Here is a 19,224-nt window from a genome sequence, read left to right as displayed (position 1 = left end):
GATTATTATCATAGGTAGTAATGTATTCATTTTAAAACAGGAAAATCAAAAATACCTTATTATGTAACTTTATAAGTGGTTTCTTGCTAACACGTGGATTGTATAATGTCATAATTATACTCTTGTAAAAACTGTAAACTGTCGTGTGGTTCCCGGGACTTTAGAATAGGAACACTCCATACCTTCCCATGGATAGAGTAAAAGGCGACCGAAGAAAAAGCTAATAAACTTTGGATTATTTTTGTAGAGCCAGCAACCTGTCCCTTTTAAATCTCAAATCCACTATTAAGTCTCCTCCTACGGCATCCAAACGAATAGATGGAGTGGTTCTTTTCTACTTTTATCTACAACTGTTTTTTTAAATATGGATGGTTAGTAACCTATCCCTTTTTTTAATAATTTAATTAAAAACCTGACACTTTCTCTGAATCTGAATTCCATTAGTAAACCTTCCAGCTTAACGTGGCCTTCGAGTCTTTTTACCATTGGCTCTGTCTACCTCGTGAGATATTATAAGTGTGAACGTCAAATTCTTATCTACAATTTATTACTTACATAAGTCACCATACTCATATTGAGTTCACAATTTTATATTACAAAAACTTTACGGAATTAATCACAGTTTTGACACTAAAAGTACTTGTAATTACACATTGCATTTATAAACTTCAATTATTGATCAAAACACACAATATGAAAGCGACGACTAAGTTATTTTCAACTAAATTATACTTAAACACTATACTAAGTCACATAAGCACTTAATCCTACTTAATATCCACTCAAAAAATATATTTAACTTCGATAATTATATCACAAAACGAAACTAAATTTCGTACGTCAAGTTTTAAGCACAAAATTAAACTGACTGGAGGAGAACCTCGACATCGAATGACCCCAAACCTTTATCACTGCAGTAAATAGCTATATATAAACAAAATCATTAATTAATGTTGTTTGTTGAAACTAATAACGAGAGAAAGTACAATAGGTGTTTACTTGAAGTTTTGAAATGCATTAGAGTTAATGCTGGGTTTGAGGAAAATAAGATTATTAGTTAATTATTTTGTTTGTTGTTTATGCTGTTTAATAAAATTAATTTGACTTGCCGAAACAGTAAGTATAAAAATTAAAGTCATTAGATTGGTAATGACAATGAAATAAAATTAACTAAAGAAAGCTCTCATAACGAAATTCAAAATCATTAACGCAAATGTAAATAGTTCTAAGAAGGAATATCTTAATGCCGCGTGGTTCCGACACTTTCGAATAGAGCACTCCATCTCTTTCCCAGGGATGTCGTATAAGGCGACTAAGGGATAGGCTTATAAACTTAAGATTTTTCTTGTAAGCGATGGGCTAGCAACCTGTCATTATCTGAATCTCAATTCCACGTTTAAGCTATACAGCTGAATGTGGCCTTTTGGTCTTTTCAAGACTGTTGGCTCTGTCAATCCCGTAAGGGATATAAACTTAATTATATGTACATATGTAGGAATATCATATGATTTCATCATTAAACACTTTGGTTCAACTTAAGTAGGTACTTATTTAGATTAAGATTCTCTTTTTTCTTGACGAGATCTGTAAAATCATGACTTTTCCCCGAAGGCGTAGACGTAAAGATATACAGACATCTTTCTACTTGTCACATCTACACTCACATCTTTAACATTATATTTCCTTTTGACTTATCATTTCGCGTTCTTAGCTAGGTCAAAAAAAAAAGAAACTATTTTTATTGGGTAATTAAATGTTCAAAATTGTAACTAAGTAGTTGTGGGTGCCTCTTAATTCTTACACTTCATGCGTTCATATTATCTAGTCAGAGGACCGCTTAGTATAAGTTTACATGCTATGAAATGATTTGGTAAATAAGCCGCCAGATGAACCCACATGAATTTAGATTTATAAATGTGGCGGCAATTTGAAAAATGTACTCTCTGCCCACCCCTCCGGGAAAAAGACATGATTTTACATTATGTACGTAATATCTTATTCTTTCTGTATGCGTCCACCTATCAGTAACCGTCATTAGAAATATTATCACCACTTCTGTATACAAACACAAAATTAACCTAAAAAAAATCAAAAAGACGAGACGGCGTGGAGCGTGGAATTAGGTCGGCGGTTGGCGGGAAAAATGTCATTTTGGCTGGAAGCCAGGTAGAAATGGCGATGACCTATACCGTGACTAAATGTACCCCATTGTTGAAAAGGTGAGCACATTCCTGAGATGTTATTGTCTACGGTCTCTTAAGAACGTGCTAGACTAGTTACTGACCGCGGTTTTTCATGAAGGGGAATTTTGAGAAATCAATGAGGGTGTTTAATTTTTTGATTTAATTTCTACCAGCAGATGGCGCTAGTCAACCTTGAAGTCTTGTCACTGTCAAACGGAACATGTTGCTCAGGATTATTGTTAAGTGATTTGATTTAAAAAAATACGCGTAAGAGCGTCAATCTTTAACAATAATAATATAGCTAGACCCTAATATTGTACTTCACGTGACAGTGCCGACATCTGCTGTGAGTCATTTTGAAAAACACTCATTAGCCGGAGTTGTAGGTACTTTAAATCACTATAGATATAAAAGTACTATAATAAGGGTGACAATTGAGGAAGCTACAAAGACAAGAGAATGTATGTAACAAACAGAAGTTTATGAAAACTCACGCGTCTCTTATAAAATGGCAGGTGGTTGCGATCTGGCATCTCACATGTCCGCATCAACGTCAGTTCACTGTCACCATGCACTTGACACGATTGTGCTTTCTTTTTACGATTTATACACACAGTCAGACACAATATAGGTCGATTTAATGCGTCCTTAAACCTACCCTTAACTAAGTATTTAGTAATCCAGTTTGTTTTTAATACATGTCCGTTTTAACTATATCTAACACTTAAAACTCACTTCACACTAAACGCGTCATAAAATTTGAAGTAGTTCATTTTTTTTAATCCAGTAATTATTCATCTATTAAGTTTCACACATAAACACAATACTATTAAAGTCGGCACAACTCGTAATGCCAACGCGTTACTCTTAACTAGTTACGCAAAATCGCTTCTAACACATAGACATTATACTAGCTAACTTTACAAAATTGACACGTCTGATGTTTTCCACTTGATAGTTCCATCAAAAACTCAATTCAAAGTGACATGTGCCTCGGAGCTAATATAAAAAGTGTCTGTGAAACCTTGCTCTGAATCCGTACTGAGTTTATTAATGGTGGACTTTAAGAAAGCTGGCCGGTGGCCAATGACGGGAGCTTCCGAGGATAACGTGCTCATGATTAAGTGTTGGTTATTTTAAGTGCTTTTTATAATTTATACTAATACTAGCTTTTACCCGCAGCTTTGTCAGCGTGATTTGAGCGCCATCTACAAAAAGCGACGAATTAAAAATTTCATTCTAATCAATACAAAAAAAAACTTATGAAACGGAAAATTCTGGGGAGAATGGCTATACCAGACTGGGCTCTTCCTCTGATGAAAAGGCAGAGACTAGAAACAATCGTTGACTTGCTAAGATGAAAGGGAACTTAAATGTTCAGTGAGTACATAAACTAATGTGCTAATAGACAGTTTTGCGCAAACATCATAATTTACACAGTATTACGTTACGATGTTTCCCGTTGAGTACAACATTTACGTTTATTGCACCATAAACTTTTTATGGTGAACTGAGTGTGGTTGCGAATGGTGAAATGTTTACTTTTTACCCAACTGACCATAAATTATCTTCAGGATTCAAGACGTCTCAATCGATAACTATATTTTCGTTAAATATAGTTATCGATTAAGATAATCACAACGTGCATATTATACAGTGCAGAATAACTATGAAATATCAGAGCCATTTTGTTTATAAGAAAATTGGTATAAGAATTATTTACAAGGGAAGAAAATACTTTACTAACCTACTAAAAAAGGATAATATGCATGGTTAATTTCAAACTGTACAGTGTCAAATAATTTTGTACTTTATCACCTTGGAACAAACTTGATTTTGCCTTGGCAGTGCCTAACGAAAAATTACCTGTATCTGTTCTTGCAACTGTTGCACCACTTCCTTCCTGACTTCATCGAGTTTTTTCTCAAGCTCCGCCTCCCGTTTCTGCACAGCCAATCAGCGCCCGCCCCGTTACAGCCAATCAGCGCCCACAGATTGCCCCACCAGCAGCCAATCAGGGAAGAGTGTCAGGCGTCCGTTAGTCACACACGGTTAGTCGCATTCCATGCATGCAGGAGAGAGATTTGTATTAGATAGGTATGTACAAGGCACCATGAGATAAAAACTTGAAGAATAATTTTTTATTCCGAAATTCTAATTATATTTTCCAAAATTTGATTTTCAAAATTAATGAAAAGGCCAATCTATAGACGTTACACCGGTGATAGAAAATCGATCAACTGGCATTAATTTCGATAAGAGATATGAAACTACCCTCATTTAATTTTTTTTATGCATTAAGCTCATGGTATTTTAAATTTTAGAAGAGCAGAGCATGTTGGAGTAGGAAGAAACTTTAGAGTGAGGTGATAAGGCATATAGATCGTGATATATACATATTTATACATCGTGTGGTATTATCTTATACTGGTTAATAAATAACAATAACAAAGCAATCTTCCACTTAGTTTCAAATAAGTCTTTGTTTCTATTAACTTTACTCAAAATACCCTGTTGTAAAGTGTTGCCAGATTAAAATTTTCCCTTTTCCTTATATTTTTTTTTGGTGAATGAATGAGTCGCCACCAGCCACCATAAGCTCTGCACGAAATGGTCAATTTTCGTCATCTTTCCCCTGCTTGCAAATATTATGAACACAATGGTTACAAAAATAAAACTTAAAAAAAAAAATCTGTTAACATCATGCGTCTAGAATTATTATGTCAATTATAAAACCAAAAATGTTTCATCACAGGGGAATAACATTCAGATATGCGCGTTAAAACTGCTATTATTAAGGCCTGCACAAATTTTGGGAGTAGTCTTCATAATGGCCGCTGAAAAACTTATTATAAACAATAGCATTGATAAACTTTCATAGAAAATGCTTACAGGTATAATGTTTTACCACAAATCTAAGGATAAGTTTTTCAAATATCCTTAGATATATTTTTAGTGCTTAATTAACGGATTATTAACACACAGACACTAATAAAAATATAGCACATGATTAACTGACCTTTTCGAGTTCCAAATCAATGTCCTGTTGGTAAACTGACACATTCCCTTCAGGGTTCTCCGAAGTGTGTATGAGAGCTTTCAACTGCGTTATCTGTAAAAAAAAATGGAAAGTTAAATTAGTGAGGAGTTCTTTAATAGAAAAAAATTGATGTCAGTAACAAGTCATTTTATTAGAAGCAATGTTTCCCAAACTCAACCTCTGTGACACAGTGGAAGTGAGCTTGTCCGTAACGTGACGCAGTAGAACCCGATAATATATCGTTAGAACTTACTTCGAAGACCAATGTGTGTAATTTGACAAAGGCCACGTTCAGCTGTTTGGCTTAATGATAGAATTGAGATTCAAAACTATCATTCCTGATTTTCTATATCTTTTGAGCATTACTTTAACTAGACTAGTAGAAAGAAAAAACATAAGACATATTGCCTTTAAAGTTCATGAATAAAGGGCAATTGGAAAATATCAATTGGGTTTCGCATCATAACTATAAGAAATAAATAAACATTAAATAATGATCCTTCGAGCCGGATATGAATCATTGAATCCAAACCAACCTGGTCCTCCAGCGAGACGATGGTCTCCCGATGTGTGGTTTGCAGCTCGCTGACGTAAGCCAGGTGTTCCACCTTCAGCTCTTCTATTTGCTGCTCGTACTTCTTGCAGGTCTGCTTTAGAGCTTGTTCCAGTGGAGTGGACTGCGGAGTTATCATTGTATCATTTTAACATCTCCATGTATGCTTCAATGGCTCATTTTTTTTATTTATTTCGCAATATATAAAAAAATTAAATATATCTAGTACATATATAAGAACACTGATAAAAACCACAGAGATTCCATTGGATTAATATTTTCAAAAAAATACTAAGGCTGCACTGCTGTCATTAGGAGAGCGTTTTCTTTGAAAAAGCTTACAAAAGCAAGAGTACAAACCTCCAGAGACAAGGACGGGAACTCCGCGCTCCGGGCGCGCCTGCGCACGCAGTCGCCGCCCGCGCCGAGCGGCTCGGGCGACGACAGCGAGCTGCGCGACGCGCACGCGCGGCCGCGCCACACCTCTTCCGAATAGCTGACGTCATAATGGCAATTATCACTACATAGTATAACACAAAGTCGCTATTTTAGTCTGTTTGTCTGTATGCTTAAATCTTTAAAATTACGCAACGGATTTTGATGCGGTTTTTTGTAACAGGTAGAGTGATTCAAGAGGAAGGTTTTTATGTATACCTAATTTTTCCGAATTTTGCACCCGTGCGAAGCCGGGGCGGGTCGCTAGTTATTTATGTACTTATTACTTAGTACAATAAATTGTTTGATGAGGCTGGAACTACAGAGAAATGTATTCACACTAGTCCCTTATTAATTATAGGTGGTGGATACCCTTAGACAGGAAAACCACTATCTCATCAGATTCCTCTTGGACGAAGGCCTTCTTTAATTCTGGTAGATTACTTTTTAGGAACAAATTAAGCTTTGACGTATTGGACACGTTAATAGGTAACTAGCAGCGTAACAGCGACTTCGTTAGCGTATAATGTTACTTCCTTCATTTTAATATTTTAGGGCCTGATTTTATAAAAAAAGTATCCTTTGTTAAAACGCGGGTTTAACTCATGCATATCAAATTTTAATAAAATCGGTCCAGCGGTTTATCTGTGAAAGCGGAACAAACAGACAGACGGACTATCGCATTTATAATATTAGTAAGGGATTAAATTTAGTCTGATCTTTAGATCATGTATATGAATCGCTTACCTTCTTGGAAGCCTTGACAGCAAGAAAAATTAAATGCACTATTAGTAAAATTACTTATGGTAAAAGGAAAACAAGTAGTAAAAAACATAAGCATTCATACCTTCTCTCCATGTCGCAGCATTTCTTTTCAAAATACGTCCTCAAATTCTCCATCTCTTTCTCGTGTTTTAGACTGAGTTCTTCTCGCAACGCGTCTATATCCGCATTCCCGGCCTTGACAGACGATAGCAACTCTCTAATCCGTCTGATCTCCACAGCATATGAATGTTTGTCTTGTTGAATCTGAGCTTCCAACTCCTTAACCTCTGTATCAGACTCTATACGAATCTTACCAATTTCATCACACAAAACCTGTATCAAACTCTCCCTGAGTTTATTCCTCAAATTCTCTTCAATATATTCGTCAAACTTATTCATCACCATTGTCAATTTACTCTCAAACCCAGTCTGGAAGTCATCAGATGACTCGGAAGACTTCAAATCCGATTTGGAATAGTTCACCGTTATTTCCTCATTTTCCATGTCTTTTTCACCGTTAGAACTTTGTAAAGACGAGCCTCCACTCATTAAAGCTGAATAAAATTTCGTACTATCATCTTTAACCATGGTTTGGTATTTCATGAAATCAGACAACTGTCCCTTTACAGTATCGTGGTCAGACTGGGACATTTCACCCACGATATGTTGCAAGTTCTGAACTTCGTTTACTAAATGCTCGTTTTCCAGTTTGATCTCATCGCGTTCCCGGACCGATCTCTGCAATGAGACGGTCAGTTCTTCGATTAGTTCGTCGCGTTGCGTGATAGCATCTTCGAAATGCACAAGCTGAAAGGACAGATGGCATTCAATACAAAAAAAAACAACACATAGAAGCAGTCGCAAGCAAAATGTGTTATAGAAACATTATGCTTGTAATGGAATGCTTACAATGGACATTGTGCTTGAAAAATCATTTGATAGCATGAGTATAGTGTATCATGTGTGGGTTTCATCAGCTGAGCCTTTAACAAGTAAACAATTAGACTGAGTGACGGAACTTGACTGACAAGTTAAGCATACCCATAGATTTATTTGGATATTTTCTTAGATAACGAGTATAGAAAATGAGGTATTTATAACACAATAGATTTATTTAACTACATATTTTAGTGAATATAATGCTGACACAATATAATTACTATTTAATGTTTCTTTTTTTTTCAAAAACCACATGGTCGTTCAAACTGTTTTAACTTTGCAAATATTCCTTTGCAAAAGTGTCTTATTTTACTACCTAAATCATTTTTTTTTTTCTAACGAATGCATCAAAAATTTTTAATAACTCTTTGTAGAATACAAAACACTTCCAAAAAACGAAGCAAATGTACATTATTTCATAATAATAAAAATTAATAAGAAATGATATCCATAATAAATAAATCCATATGATACTTATTACCAAGAGAAACCCCATATCAAACTTATATTTGCATTTGTCAATAAAAATGCTCAAGTTATTCAAAAATAAACCAACTTTCACTATGCTAATGAATATTTATTAACTGAAAACCAATGTGAAATATTTACAGACAATAAACATGAAATGGTTATGAGTTCAACACAAACAAACAGTACTTTCTGATGTATTCATAGATAAGGACATGCAATCTATACACCATGAGGACGTAACATGCCATGGGTGCAAGGACCAGGAGTAAAATGCATATTAGGGACAAAGCACAGAGCAGGTAAGCACAGAAGCATAACCCGTGGGCTACAACCAGTACCTTTTCATGATATTCTTCACATATCGTCTTATAATCTGTAGTCAAAGTACTGAGGGAAACATCCTCCGGTGCTAAAGATTTCTGAGGCGTTAACGATGGATCATCTTTAACACTGTCTTTAGCATCATCCTCAATAACAATTTCCTCAATCAACAAGTCATTCTGCTCTATTTTGTCACTTAAACTCTTGTCTGATGACGATGATAATGACTTTTCTGGAGATGGTTCTTTTGGTTGCTCTTCATCAAAATCGAATATTTCTTCAACCTTAACATTATCCCCTGAACCAACTAGGAATGGCGATAGGAGCTTTGGAAAAACTGGAATCGCTTCTATATCTGGTCCAATAACAGTGCTCCCTTCAGGCGGAGGCCCAAATATTATTTTTGCTGTTGGTACAGAAAACTTTGGCACACCTTGACCTCTTATATCTAATTTTATTATCTCCTCTGACCCTGAACTTTGGACTTCTAGGGATTCTGCATTCTGTTCAAGGGAATTGCTAAACTTCTCTAATGAATTATCTGTATTGGATAATTGTTTTAAACTCAAGTCATCATTCAAAGAATCATCATATTTGTCCTCTCTTGGAGACAGTTCAGGTGTTACTGGTTGACTTATCTGAGGTGTATCTGCCGGGGACTGTGACTTTGTCTCTTGTGTTTCCAGTTCTTTGGAGATATCTGAAGATAGTGCTAAGTTTACAGGACTTTCTTCGCTTATTAAATGCATGTCAGAAATCGCATTGACATCCAGGGGTTCTGATGAACTCTGTTTACTTGGTTCATTGACACTAGGGTTCTCACTGGTGAGTGAGTGGGGAAACTCAACATTTACATCACTTCTCAAATCTTTCTCTTGTTCCGTTTGGACTTTGAGTAAGTCATGAGTTTCATTACTATTGGTAACATCAAGGGAGTCATCAACAGATTCATCAACTCCAGAAGGTAAATGTTCTGATATGGATTCCGAATCGGTGTCGCCAACGGCATGTTGAATATTGTCGCCTTCCAAGTTTTGGAATGATGTATTATCTCCGGTTTGGTTATCGTTGCCGGCTGATGCTAGCGCGGGAATCTGTTGGGAATGCACGACATCCGGAAGAAAGTTCTAAAAATAATTAAAAAATATAAATAAACGACAGTGGGGAAATGGAGACGGAATAACGACCAAGTTTCGTAATTCCTATTTGAGATTTTTGAATTAAACCTAACAAAATCGATAGCTCATCAATTGTGGAACAATATCGCCTCGTAACACAGGTGATAATCTATGCAGCTATGCAATAGTGTCCTATTTATAACGGAGCAACGAATATAAATAACGTGAAAGTTTGATCGGTAAAAAGCAATAGAATTCAGAGTAAAATTACCTTGCCATCGGCTGTTTCTGATGTTAATTTATGGGAATCATCCATAATTTGGTAGATTCATAGTAATAATCAAACAATTTCTTCAGTAAATCACTAAATTCGTTGTCAAGGCGACCTTAACTCAATTTCAAACAAAATACAAACGCCATTTCCTATACGTTCCGTTTAGCATGATAGCTATTCCGCATTTGACAGTCAGTTCAACAAATTTTACATACAATTTTATATAATAAATAATGTGAATGTGTTATAAAAAAAATTCAAGATAATTTAATAATTTTACCATTAGAATGGGTTAAAATAGGTTCTTAAATATCATGTACTATTTTTAAAATGTTGTACAAGGTAGGCTGAGGTAACATAACATTTTTTTGTCAGCGATTAATGCGTGTAACGGAAAGTACCATTTTTAACCCCTGGTCGTAAAAGAGGTGTTTTATTCAAGTTCGAATTATGGCTTTTTATATTTACTTGATTAATGACAATTCTCATTGACTGATTGCTATTTTTTTCAAAAGTTAGTAGATATACCTTCTTTGAAATGGCTCCATGCGAAAAAAATCACTTTGATTTCTTACATTTGTATACCAGCCGTTATTTCTTCCTGCGTCGATTGTAAAAGTCAATCAAGGGACAGGTTTATATTTTTGGGATAATTCTTTTAGACGATAGGCCAGTTATCTTTAGAGGATAACTTAATCTTAATTCCATTGAATCTAGTTGCACCCTACTTATGTATCTTTTCAAAACTGTGGACTTTCCTCCCCGTATGGGATAAAGATGGTATATGGTAAATGATCATGGCTACACATCCAGTGCCTTAATCTGAAGGTTCTTTACAATATTTTGACCTCACCATAGGAGCATCGATAAGCTATGAAACTAATGTAGGTAACTCAGAATTGGTCATTGTTGAACTAAGTCGCGAAATTCCAAACTGCATGTCAACCGCTTTTTAAGTTGGCAACCACACCGACTTTTTGTCAGTTCGAAATTAATGTTGTGTATTGCAAATGAGTGTTAAAGTGGAAAGATCTAGACTCTGCCTACCCCTCCGGGAAATATTCTTGATTGATGTAGGTATGTAAAAAAAACACCTCAGTCATCAGTTTGATAATAATTTTATTTTTATTTACAGATACATTTTAGGAGAAGCTGCTTCATAACATCACTGTACATTCTATAAATCGCAACAACTTCATTTCTATAAGGCCAATATGTTTTCAAGTAAAATATATTGCTTAGCACTTTATTGTGTTAGTTTTTTTAATTATAAATCACTCTGAAAAGTTAGAGTGCACATCAATGCAGTCCTTAACAATAAATAAGCGTTATTTTGATTTTACAAACTCAATCTTCTTCAGTACATTTAAAAAGAAAAGTTGATTAACTAAATCCTGTTTATATTATTTTACTCTTTGCTGACTGATTTATGCATGTATGCCAAACTATATTTCCACATACAGCCAAAACCATGCAATTAATGTCGCCTAAACTTGGAATCATAAGATAGTTATTATTTACTGAGCCTTTTTCAAGCCAAGACAAAAGCTAAAATAAATCTTTCATATTAAATTAACGCAATTTTTTTTGTAAATGCTTTTTTTTTAAAAATGCATGTCTGTAAAAATACTTTTAACATTTCGTTACGAAGCCTGTGAGGCTGTTCATCACTTCGATATGGCATATCTTCTTTCACTTCAGTAAGAAAGAGTGAAAATAAGACATATCAGTGGGAGCTATTGAATAGGTTGGATAAGACTTATGCCTTATCTCTCTCTTTGTATCTCTAGGTTTACCTTAGATAATATAAGACTTATGCCTCGAAAATGTTCGTGAATTACCCCACACATTGATTTTACAAAAAACCATTATTCATATTGCGCAATTATTTTTATCATGAAGCCAGCCAGCTGTAGGTGGCCTTTCGAAACTGTTGGCTCTGTCTACCCTGTAAGGGATGGACACGTGATATATCTATTTATTTAGCTGCAAAGTAAATAACAAAAAAACTGCTTATGCCAACTCAGAAAGAAAAACATTATGATGACTTTGATGGGGAATTCAAAATTTATCAATAAAGCAATATTTCTGATTACTCTACCTAACTATACGGTACACTTTATCGTAATCAGCTCTTTGCATAATATTTAAATGTCGTTTATCGAGAAATATAACAATAAAGACCTTCGATTAGCGTCCTAAGATGGACTATTGAGGAAGGGTCCACGAGCAGTGAATGTTAATTAAGATATTATACAACACGCAGTAGTAAGACGTCACACTATAGTTACAAGTACTGTCAGCATATAAACCAGCTAAGTCAACTCCATTACACAACGTCAGAGTTCTATGAGGTTGACTGTACCATCCATCAATATATTCTGGCTGGACAAATCCCAATTTACATAAGCGAAAGTGATTTCTTACATTTGCTTGAAAACTCTTCACGATATATAATTTTAAAAAAACCTCTCCGAATCGGTAAGGTAATTTTCTGATACACAAATCAAAAGTATGAAAAATGAACTGATCCCTAGAATTTACGCGAAGGACTAAAAACTAGGTAAAAAATGAAATTTTCTTACGTTTTTTTTTATACAATATTGGATTAGGTATTTATCTTTCATCTTACCTCATGATAAGTCGCGATGAAGACGAAGATGTAACATGCCTAACCAAGAGATACCCATTTTTTCTACTTTTGAATGTTCGCAGACAGTTCTTTACTGGGAATATAGACGTAGTGAGGACTGTGCGTTGCATTATATCTTCTAAGGTTATTCAACAACGTTGACGAAGTATGTCTTAATTTCGCTCTCTTTCTTTAACCTAAAGAGCATGGAGAGGGAAGACATGCCTTATTAATATTGCTCAATAACCCACTATGGTCGGTCTATAACCGGAACATAAAATAATTAATTAGATTTGTCTCATGCAGTAGTTTTTAGTGCTCATTGACCTGACCTATCAAGTTGACCTACATTTGGGAAGACACTATCGCGATTTTTGTTTAAATTTTTAACTTGGCTACAATTAATGTAAATGGCGTATTTAATTATTAAGAAAATATATGCAATGAACTAAATAAAAGTAAAGGTAATCTTATAAAAAATAATACAGTTTTGTCCATGAAACAAAAAACAAAGCAAAAGGAGATAAAAATAAGATTTAAAAGTATTGTTGAATATTTTGTATGTGATTGTACTTGTTTGATGGGGCAATAGTATAAATTATATATTTTTTACCAATTTAAACATTTAAGTAAAATATGATACCAGTTTATACTTACTGATATCCTACAGTTTGTTTATTTGTTAACTCTTTTTTAAATTATTTCATAAACTGTGATGATACATTAAATCATGTTATTAGTCATGTTCTAGTTTAAATTTAAAACTTGTTTTCGCATAAGACCCCACTAGATTTTTTAATATATTTAAATAATATTTTACATCTCAAAAAAGATAATTGAGATTTTTGGCTTGTAACATAAGGTTTGGATTTCATGTCAATCCAAAAATCAAGTACACTTCTCGACAAATATCATTTGTCCAAATCTTAAAATATTAAATTCTTTGCAAAGTAATGAAATGAAAATGTTGACAAAAATCGATTAAATAAATATTGATACGACACATTAAGGCTTCAAGCTGCAATGATGCTTCAATGTTAAATTCATTTTTACTACATTACATTACAGCTAATCAGTATATTTTGCCACATAGTCACCAGAAATCAGATAAACAGTCGCACATTTGTCGTAGATAGCAAGAGGTAAATTTTACTTGAAAAAAAAAACAAGCTCTAAAATACAGTTCAGTGTAATTCAATTTAGTGCAGAGCTGAATTGCTTCACGGAGTTAAAATGCAGAATATACTTTTCAATTTGTCCATAAAAGGCCAGTGGTATGAAGCACTTTTGGAGTAACAATGCGTCTGATTATCCAATCTCTGATTGTCACTGAACACTTTGGTATTCTAACAAACATTTTAACATACCATGTTGGCCTCACTGCAATATCTTACAAAACATTAATAAGCTAGAAGCAGTTTGTAATTGGGCTTAGCCTGATAGAGCATATAAATATATATATATATACACAGATTGAGTTAACATCCAAGTAAGTACGAGAATTCTTCTTTTCTAGAATCTCTTTCTGCTCTAGAATGATACTATCTCAACGATACTACTATTTATAATAAATATTAAGTCTATAAAGAACATCGATTTTATTGCTAAGAACATCAGATGTCATTTGAGATACAGAACTTGTTATAACATGACTATTTTATGCAAGCAAATATTTCTTTTTTAAAGACTTGATCTTACTACTGGCCCATTTAAATAAGAAGCTGCAAAAATATAGCATTATGATTTATAAGTTTTTAAACATCACATATGACAATAGCAGCTACATCAAGGACTTGTATAGCAGCAACTTTCTTTTGATTTATAATAACATTATGATTGATTTATAATAACATTATGAAGAAATGTTTAATGAAACAATAATGTTATTTTGCCTTTGGGAAGTGATACTAAATGTGTTAAATATGGCTTTTTTGATTTAATTTAAATTTAATAAAGTTGTAATTCTAACCAGGAAAGGAATAGTGAAGCATCTTTATAAGGCCGGAGGATGTGAGTGTCGTTCATCCTAAATAATAAATTAATCAGGATGTGGAAGCTGTAGATAGGTCTAGTCTAACGAGAATTTCATCAACATTGCAAGGGTACTCCTAAAAGCATATGTCAGCTCAAAGCCTTCTTAGTCTTATGTACAATTAGAGACCACTGGCTGCAGCAGTCAAGTTTGGGTTTGTTTGTCATCATTTTCTTCTTCTTCTTCCTCCTGAGCTAAAAGTTGTCTTGCCAATTGTAATGCCTGAAAAATATAGAAAAAAATTATGTCATTAAGAAATTTAACAGTTAATAAGTTTGTTATTGCAAGGAGAAATACAATAGGGACCAACCCAACTGAGATTACCAGTCTTTAGATACCTAAAACATACCTGAAATTCATTGTAGTGCATTTTCCGTTTTTTCTCAAACTCGCGTCTTCGCTGGCGAACCTCCTCGGGTTCGTCCATGTCCTCATCACTATCACACGGTTCCACGCACTTGGGAGGCCTGTTCATGCTCGCCGCAAGCTTCGCAGCGAGAATGTTTGCATCTACCTCGTCTGTAGTTCCCAAATGTTCGTCCACAGGTTCCGAGTAAGGCGTTTTTGGCTCGTCTACTTTCATGTGCCCATAATCTTTATTTGCCGGGTGGAAAGTCTCCATAATATTAATTTCATCAAACCTCTGTTCTTTTGCCCTCTTACTTGTTGAAGGCGCTCCATTGTCGCTTGAGTTATCAATACTCCGCGTCGTTTTCAGAATACCTTTTGAAGGTTTCTTCTGTAAATTCTGGGCCATTTTGTCACTTTATAACTGCATTATACAATTTCGACAGTGGAATTTTAGATAAAAAATTGTTGTATTTTTCTGCAATGACAAAAATCTAATTTCATTGACACTTTAGTGACAATTACTATGAAAGACAATAAGATGATATTTTTTTTTTTATGACAAGAAGATTAAGCCACGCACCTTTGTTGGCTTTATGTAAAAGTGCTTGCTACTTGTGGCGAAGAGATGTCGCCACACTACTTTACGGATGCAAGTTTTAGACGAGCAAGATAACAGCATTTAATGCAACTTTTTGCAACCAAGTATTTTTACACATAAACAAACAAAAATAAAAAAACAAAATTAGATAAAGTTCAATTTTTATATAGAATTTTTTTAATTTATTGTTATGCCTATGCCTCAAAAGGTTGTGTATTTGACTTTAAATAATTCGATTTTGACATTGACACCAAAGAAAAACAAATGGATTTTCGTAAACTGTATTTTCAAAAATTTGATTAAAATACGCATATAGTTGAATAATAAATGTTTTCGAGCGTTAAATATTGCGTGTTAGAACAAATAGATAACATTACATTACAGTGTAGCAGCTAAGTCACATTTTTACAGCAATGGTCGAGGATTCCAGTTCAAACACAAACAAACCTAAGGTTCCGATTGTTAATGCGTTTTATGTTGTTATGGTTAATGGGTTGTAACAAATCTATATAAATAAAATAATTTCAGGCAAAAGCTACTCGACCCAAAGCAGTATATTTATGGACAGAGGCTGATGTCCAAAAATGGCTCAGACGCCATTGTGGCGACTACTATAATCTGTATTGGGAAAGATTTCATGAGGTAACTTTTATGATTACACTGTCACCCTTGATTGCCCATTTGATGGCTGCTAATAAAGGTTTATTTACTTAAATTTTCAGCATGATATAACTGGCAGAGCACTTGTACGAATAAACGACAACACATTGCTTCGCATGGGCATAACAAATAAAGATCACCGTGAGGCGATATGGCGGGAAATTCTAAAGCTGAGGTTAAAAAGTGATATTGTTGAAATCCGGGACTTGGAGCGCAGACATAACTACTTCAACTACGACTTGTGACACAGAAGCCACTGTGTGGTGGGATTTTTATTACCCACTCACCCTGTTTCATTGGAACATCTCATTTCATACAATATTCTATTGAATTTTGTTAGACATCTTTTCAGTGCCTTAGTGATAATACACAGAATCAATAAAATCCTTATTGAATTTAGATAGCATTAAGATATTATCATTGTTAACACACAGTTCCTAATGGTTTTGAAAATTATAGAATAATTTGGGAATGTTAGTCTTAGGTGCCAAAAATGTAATTCTGTGGGTTTTTAATTTTGATTACATAAGCAAAAGAAATATTCCTAAATCCAGCCAATATGAGTTATGATAAAAACATGTTTATTTGTTGTCATGTTTAAATGTTGTAAGAGTATGCTCAAACTAAATTTATTGTATTTGTTTTTTATTAATGTAAATATTTAAGCAACCAACTAAGGGAGTAATTGTATGTTCGGAATGGACAATACTTGTCTTAATGAGATAATAAATAAATATATGAAGTTTATAGTTATATTATTTTTTTAATTCATTAACTGGCTCTTGTGGTTATTCCAAGAGATTGTTTTTATGGGTAAATAAATAAAATAATTATGTACACAGAATGAGTTAGCCCCGACGTAAGTGCGAGACTTGTGTTACGAACTACTAACTCAACAATACTATATTTTATAAAAAATACTTATACAGATAAACATCGAAGACCCAGGTCAGAAAAGTTCTTTTCTCATCATGCCCTGGCTGGGATTTGAACCTGGGATCTCTGTGTCACAGACAAGTGTACCACCGCTACGCTACAGAGGCCGTCAAATAAAGTGTTTCATGTTTATATGAAGCAAAGTTTTGCAACCAGATGTGAAATTAAATTAATATCTTTTTATTAATGTTTAAAGTTAGACCTTTTCCAAAATTTATGAAGACTAGAAGAATCATTAAAAAAAAATTCTTATATACTTAGATAAACATCCAAGACCCAGTTCGATCAGAAAAAGTTCTTTTCTCATCATGCCCTGCACAGAGGCCGATGTTTAAACATGATCTGATATGGATATGTACGCCGCATATTCAATGATTGCAGCAGAGGTCAGACTTCGTGTAATTGTTAGAATATACCATAGATAACAAAATAAAAATTATAAAATGTTAGTAGCGCCATCTATGTAAACACATTGAGTAACTTCCTTTCTAAATAAAATTAGTCTATTACGGAAAGCAACGTGTTTTAATAGGTTATGGGCGAATATCCATTATTTTTTCGGTTTTTACTGTGTTAATTCAGTGTAAAACAGTCGAAAATATTATTTAAGTATTTTGTCTTGTTCATCGATGATCACAGTCGTATGACTTTCATATATTTTCACAAACATAAGAATGAAGTTTTCAAGATATTCAAGAATTTTAAAGCAATGGCTGAGAATCAGCAGAATAAAAAAATTAAAATATTGCGTACAGACAATGGTGGTGAATTTTGTAGTAGTGAGATGGAAAAGTACTTACTCAGTGAAGGAATTATTCACCAGAAAACAACTGGATATACACCAGAGCAAAATGGTGTGTGTGAACGTGCTAACAGGACTATTGTAGAGAAAGCACGATGCTTACTTTTTGATGCAAAATTGGAAAAGAAATTCTGGGCTGAAGCAGTCAATACAGCCGTATACCTGAAAAATAGATCTGTAACTTCAAGTTTAGAAAATAAAACACCGTATGAAGCGTGGTATAAAACTAAACCAGATTTAAGTCATATACGTCTGTTTGGCAGTCCTATAATGGTTCACATACCTAAAGAACGGAGATTAAAATGGGATAAGAAGGCAAAAATGCATATTCTTGTGGGGTTCTCAGAAACAGTGAAGGGATATCGTGTATATGATCCATAAAAAATATTGTGACTGTGAAAAGAGATATAATAGCGATGGAAGATAAAACAGTATCATCTAAGATCAATGATGAAGATACAGCAGAATGGATTCAAGACAATGTTGAAACTGAAGGGCATGAGTCTCCAACAACAAATGAAGATTGCAGAGATTCAGTGGGGGAGTCTCTAGTGAGTGAATCTAGCAATGTTTCAGATTTGAATACGTCTGTATACACTGATCCAACTAGTGATGAAAATGATGATGATACAGTTACCACATACACAGATACAGATATCTCAAGCAGTGAGTTGCAATCAATTCCAGGATTACCAAATAAGAGACTCCGAAAACCTCCAGAACGTTTTGGGTATGGAAACATTTGTTTATCTAATTCTATTCCAGATGTCGAACAAATAGATTTCTCAGAAGCGCTAAATGGACCTGAAGCTGACCAGTGGAGAGAGGCCATGCAAGAGGAATTGCAGTCATTCAAGGATAATGATGCATGGGAAATTGTCAATATACCAAGTACTGGATCAATTGTGCAACACAAATGGGTGTTCAATAAAAAACTAGATATAAACAATAAAGTGCGGTACCGTGCGCGACTTGTAGCCAAGGGTTTTACGCAGCGGCGTGGTATCGATTATGAAAACACTTTTTCTCCTGTTGTAAAACATTCTACGCTGAGAATGTTGTTTGCTTTGAGTGTACAGTGGAATATGGATATAACTCACCTGGATGTAACAAC

At 34.2% G+C, this 19,224-nt stretch overlaps 3 protein-coding genes across 3 annotated transcripts in view; 1 reads left to right on the top strand and 2 right to left on the bottom strand.

The window, feature by feature from the left end:
• Positions 1-10,236, bottom strand: part of LOC106142369 (golgin subfamily A member 4) — a 78,959-nt gene extending 68,723 nt beyond the window's left edge. Inside the window, exons 1-7 of the mRNA XM_060948998.1 lie at positions 10,097-10,236; positions 8,725-9,834; positions 7,059-7,783; positions 6,137-6,272; positions 5,760-5,900; positions 5,203-5,295; positions 4,050-4,127 (exon numbers count right to left, since the gene is read on the bottom strand). Of these exons, the coding sequence (XP_060804981.1) occupies positions 4,050-4,127; positions 5,203-5,295; positions 5,760-5,900; positions 6,137-6,272; positions 7,059-7,783; positions 8,725-9,834; positions 10,097-10,141 (2,328 nt within the window). The 5' untranslated portion in view covers positions 10,142-10,236. The remainder of the gene's footprint in view (positions 1-4,049; positions 4,128-5,202; positions 5,296-5,759; positions 5,901-6,136; positions 6,273-7,058; positions 7,784-8,724; positions 9,835-10,096) is intronic.
• A 965-nt stretch (positions 10,237-11,201) lies between these two features.
• LOC106142368 (protein phosphatase inhibitor 2) lies at positions 11,202-15,631 on the bottom strand. The gene is made up of 2 exons (XM_013344102.2): positions 15,113-15,631; positions 11,202-14,985 (listed from the first exon to the last, which is right to left on the bottom strand). Exons 1-2 carry the CDS (start codon positions 15,518-15,520, stop codon positions 14,908-14,910), a joined length of 486 nt encoding a protein of 161 aa, XP_013199556.1. The 5' UTR covers positions 15,521-15,631; the 3' UTR covers positions 11,202-14,907.
• Positions 15,632-15,929: 298 nt separating this feature from the next.
• On the top strand, positions 15,930-17,125 carry LOC106142367 (protein aveugle). Its single transcript, XM_013344101.2, has 3 exons — positions 15,930-16,164; positions 16,241-16,354; positions 16,435-17,125. Exons 1-3 carry the CDS (start codon positions 16,126-16,128, stop codon positions 16,615-16,617), a joined length of 336 nt encoding a protein of 111 aa, XP_013199555.1. The 5' UTR covers positions 15,930-16,125; the 3' UTR covers positions 16,618-17,125.
• The last annotated feature ends 2,099 nt before the right edge of the window (positions 17,126-19,224 follow it).

This window comes from Amyelois transitella, chromosome 17 (genome assembly GCF_032362555.1).
Source record: "Amyelois transitella isolate CPQ chromosome 17, ilAmyTran1.1, whole genome shotgun sequence".
Taxonomy (NCBI): domain Eukaryota; kingdom Metazoa; phylum Arthropoda; class Insecta; order Lepidoptera; family Pyralidae; genus Amyelois; species Amyelois transitella.
The sequence above is the reverse complement of the archived record's forward strand: the minus strand, read 5'-3'. Positions and strand labels throughout refer to the sequence as shown.

Coding starts and splice junctions, on each gene's coding strand:
- LOC106142368 (XM_013344102.2), bottom strand. CDS start 15,520: ATGGCCCAGAATTTACAGAAGAAACCTTCAAAAGGTATTCTGAAAACG. Junction 14,986..15,112: donor TGCACTACAATGAATTTCAG/GTATGTTTTAGG, acceptor TATATTTTTCAG/GCATTACAATTGGCAAGACA.
- LOC106142367 (XM_013344101.2), top strand. CDS start 16,126: ATGGTCGAGGATTCCAGTTCAAACACAAACAAACCTAAG. Junction 16,165..16,240: donor CAAACACAAACAAACCTAAG/GTTCCGATTGTT, acceptor AAATAATTTCAG/GCAAAAGCTACTCGACCCAA. Junction 16,355..16,434: donor ATTGGGAAAGATTTCATGAG/GTAACTTTTATG, acceptor TTAAATTTTCAG/CATGATATAACTGGCAGAGC.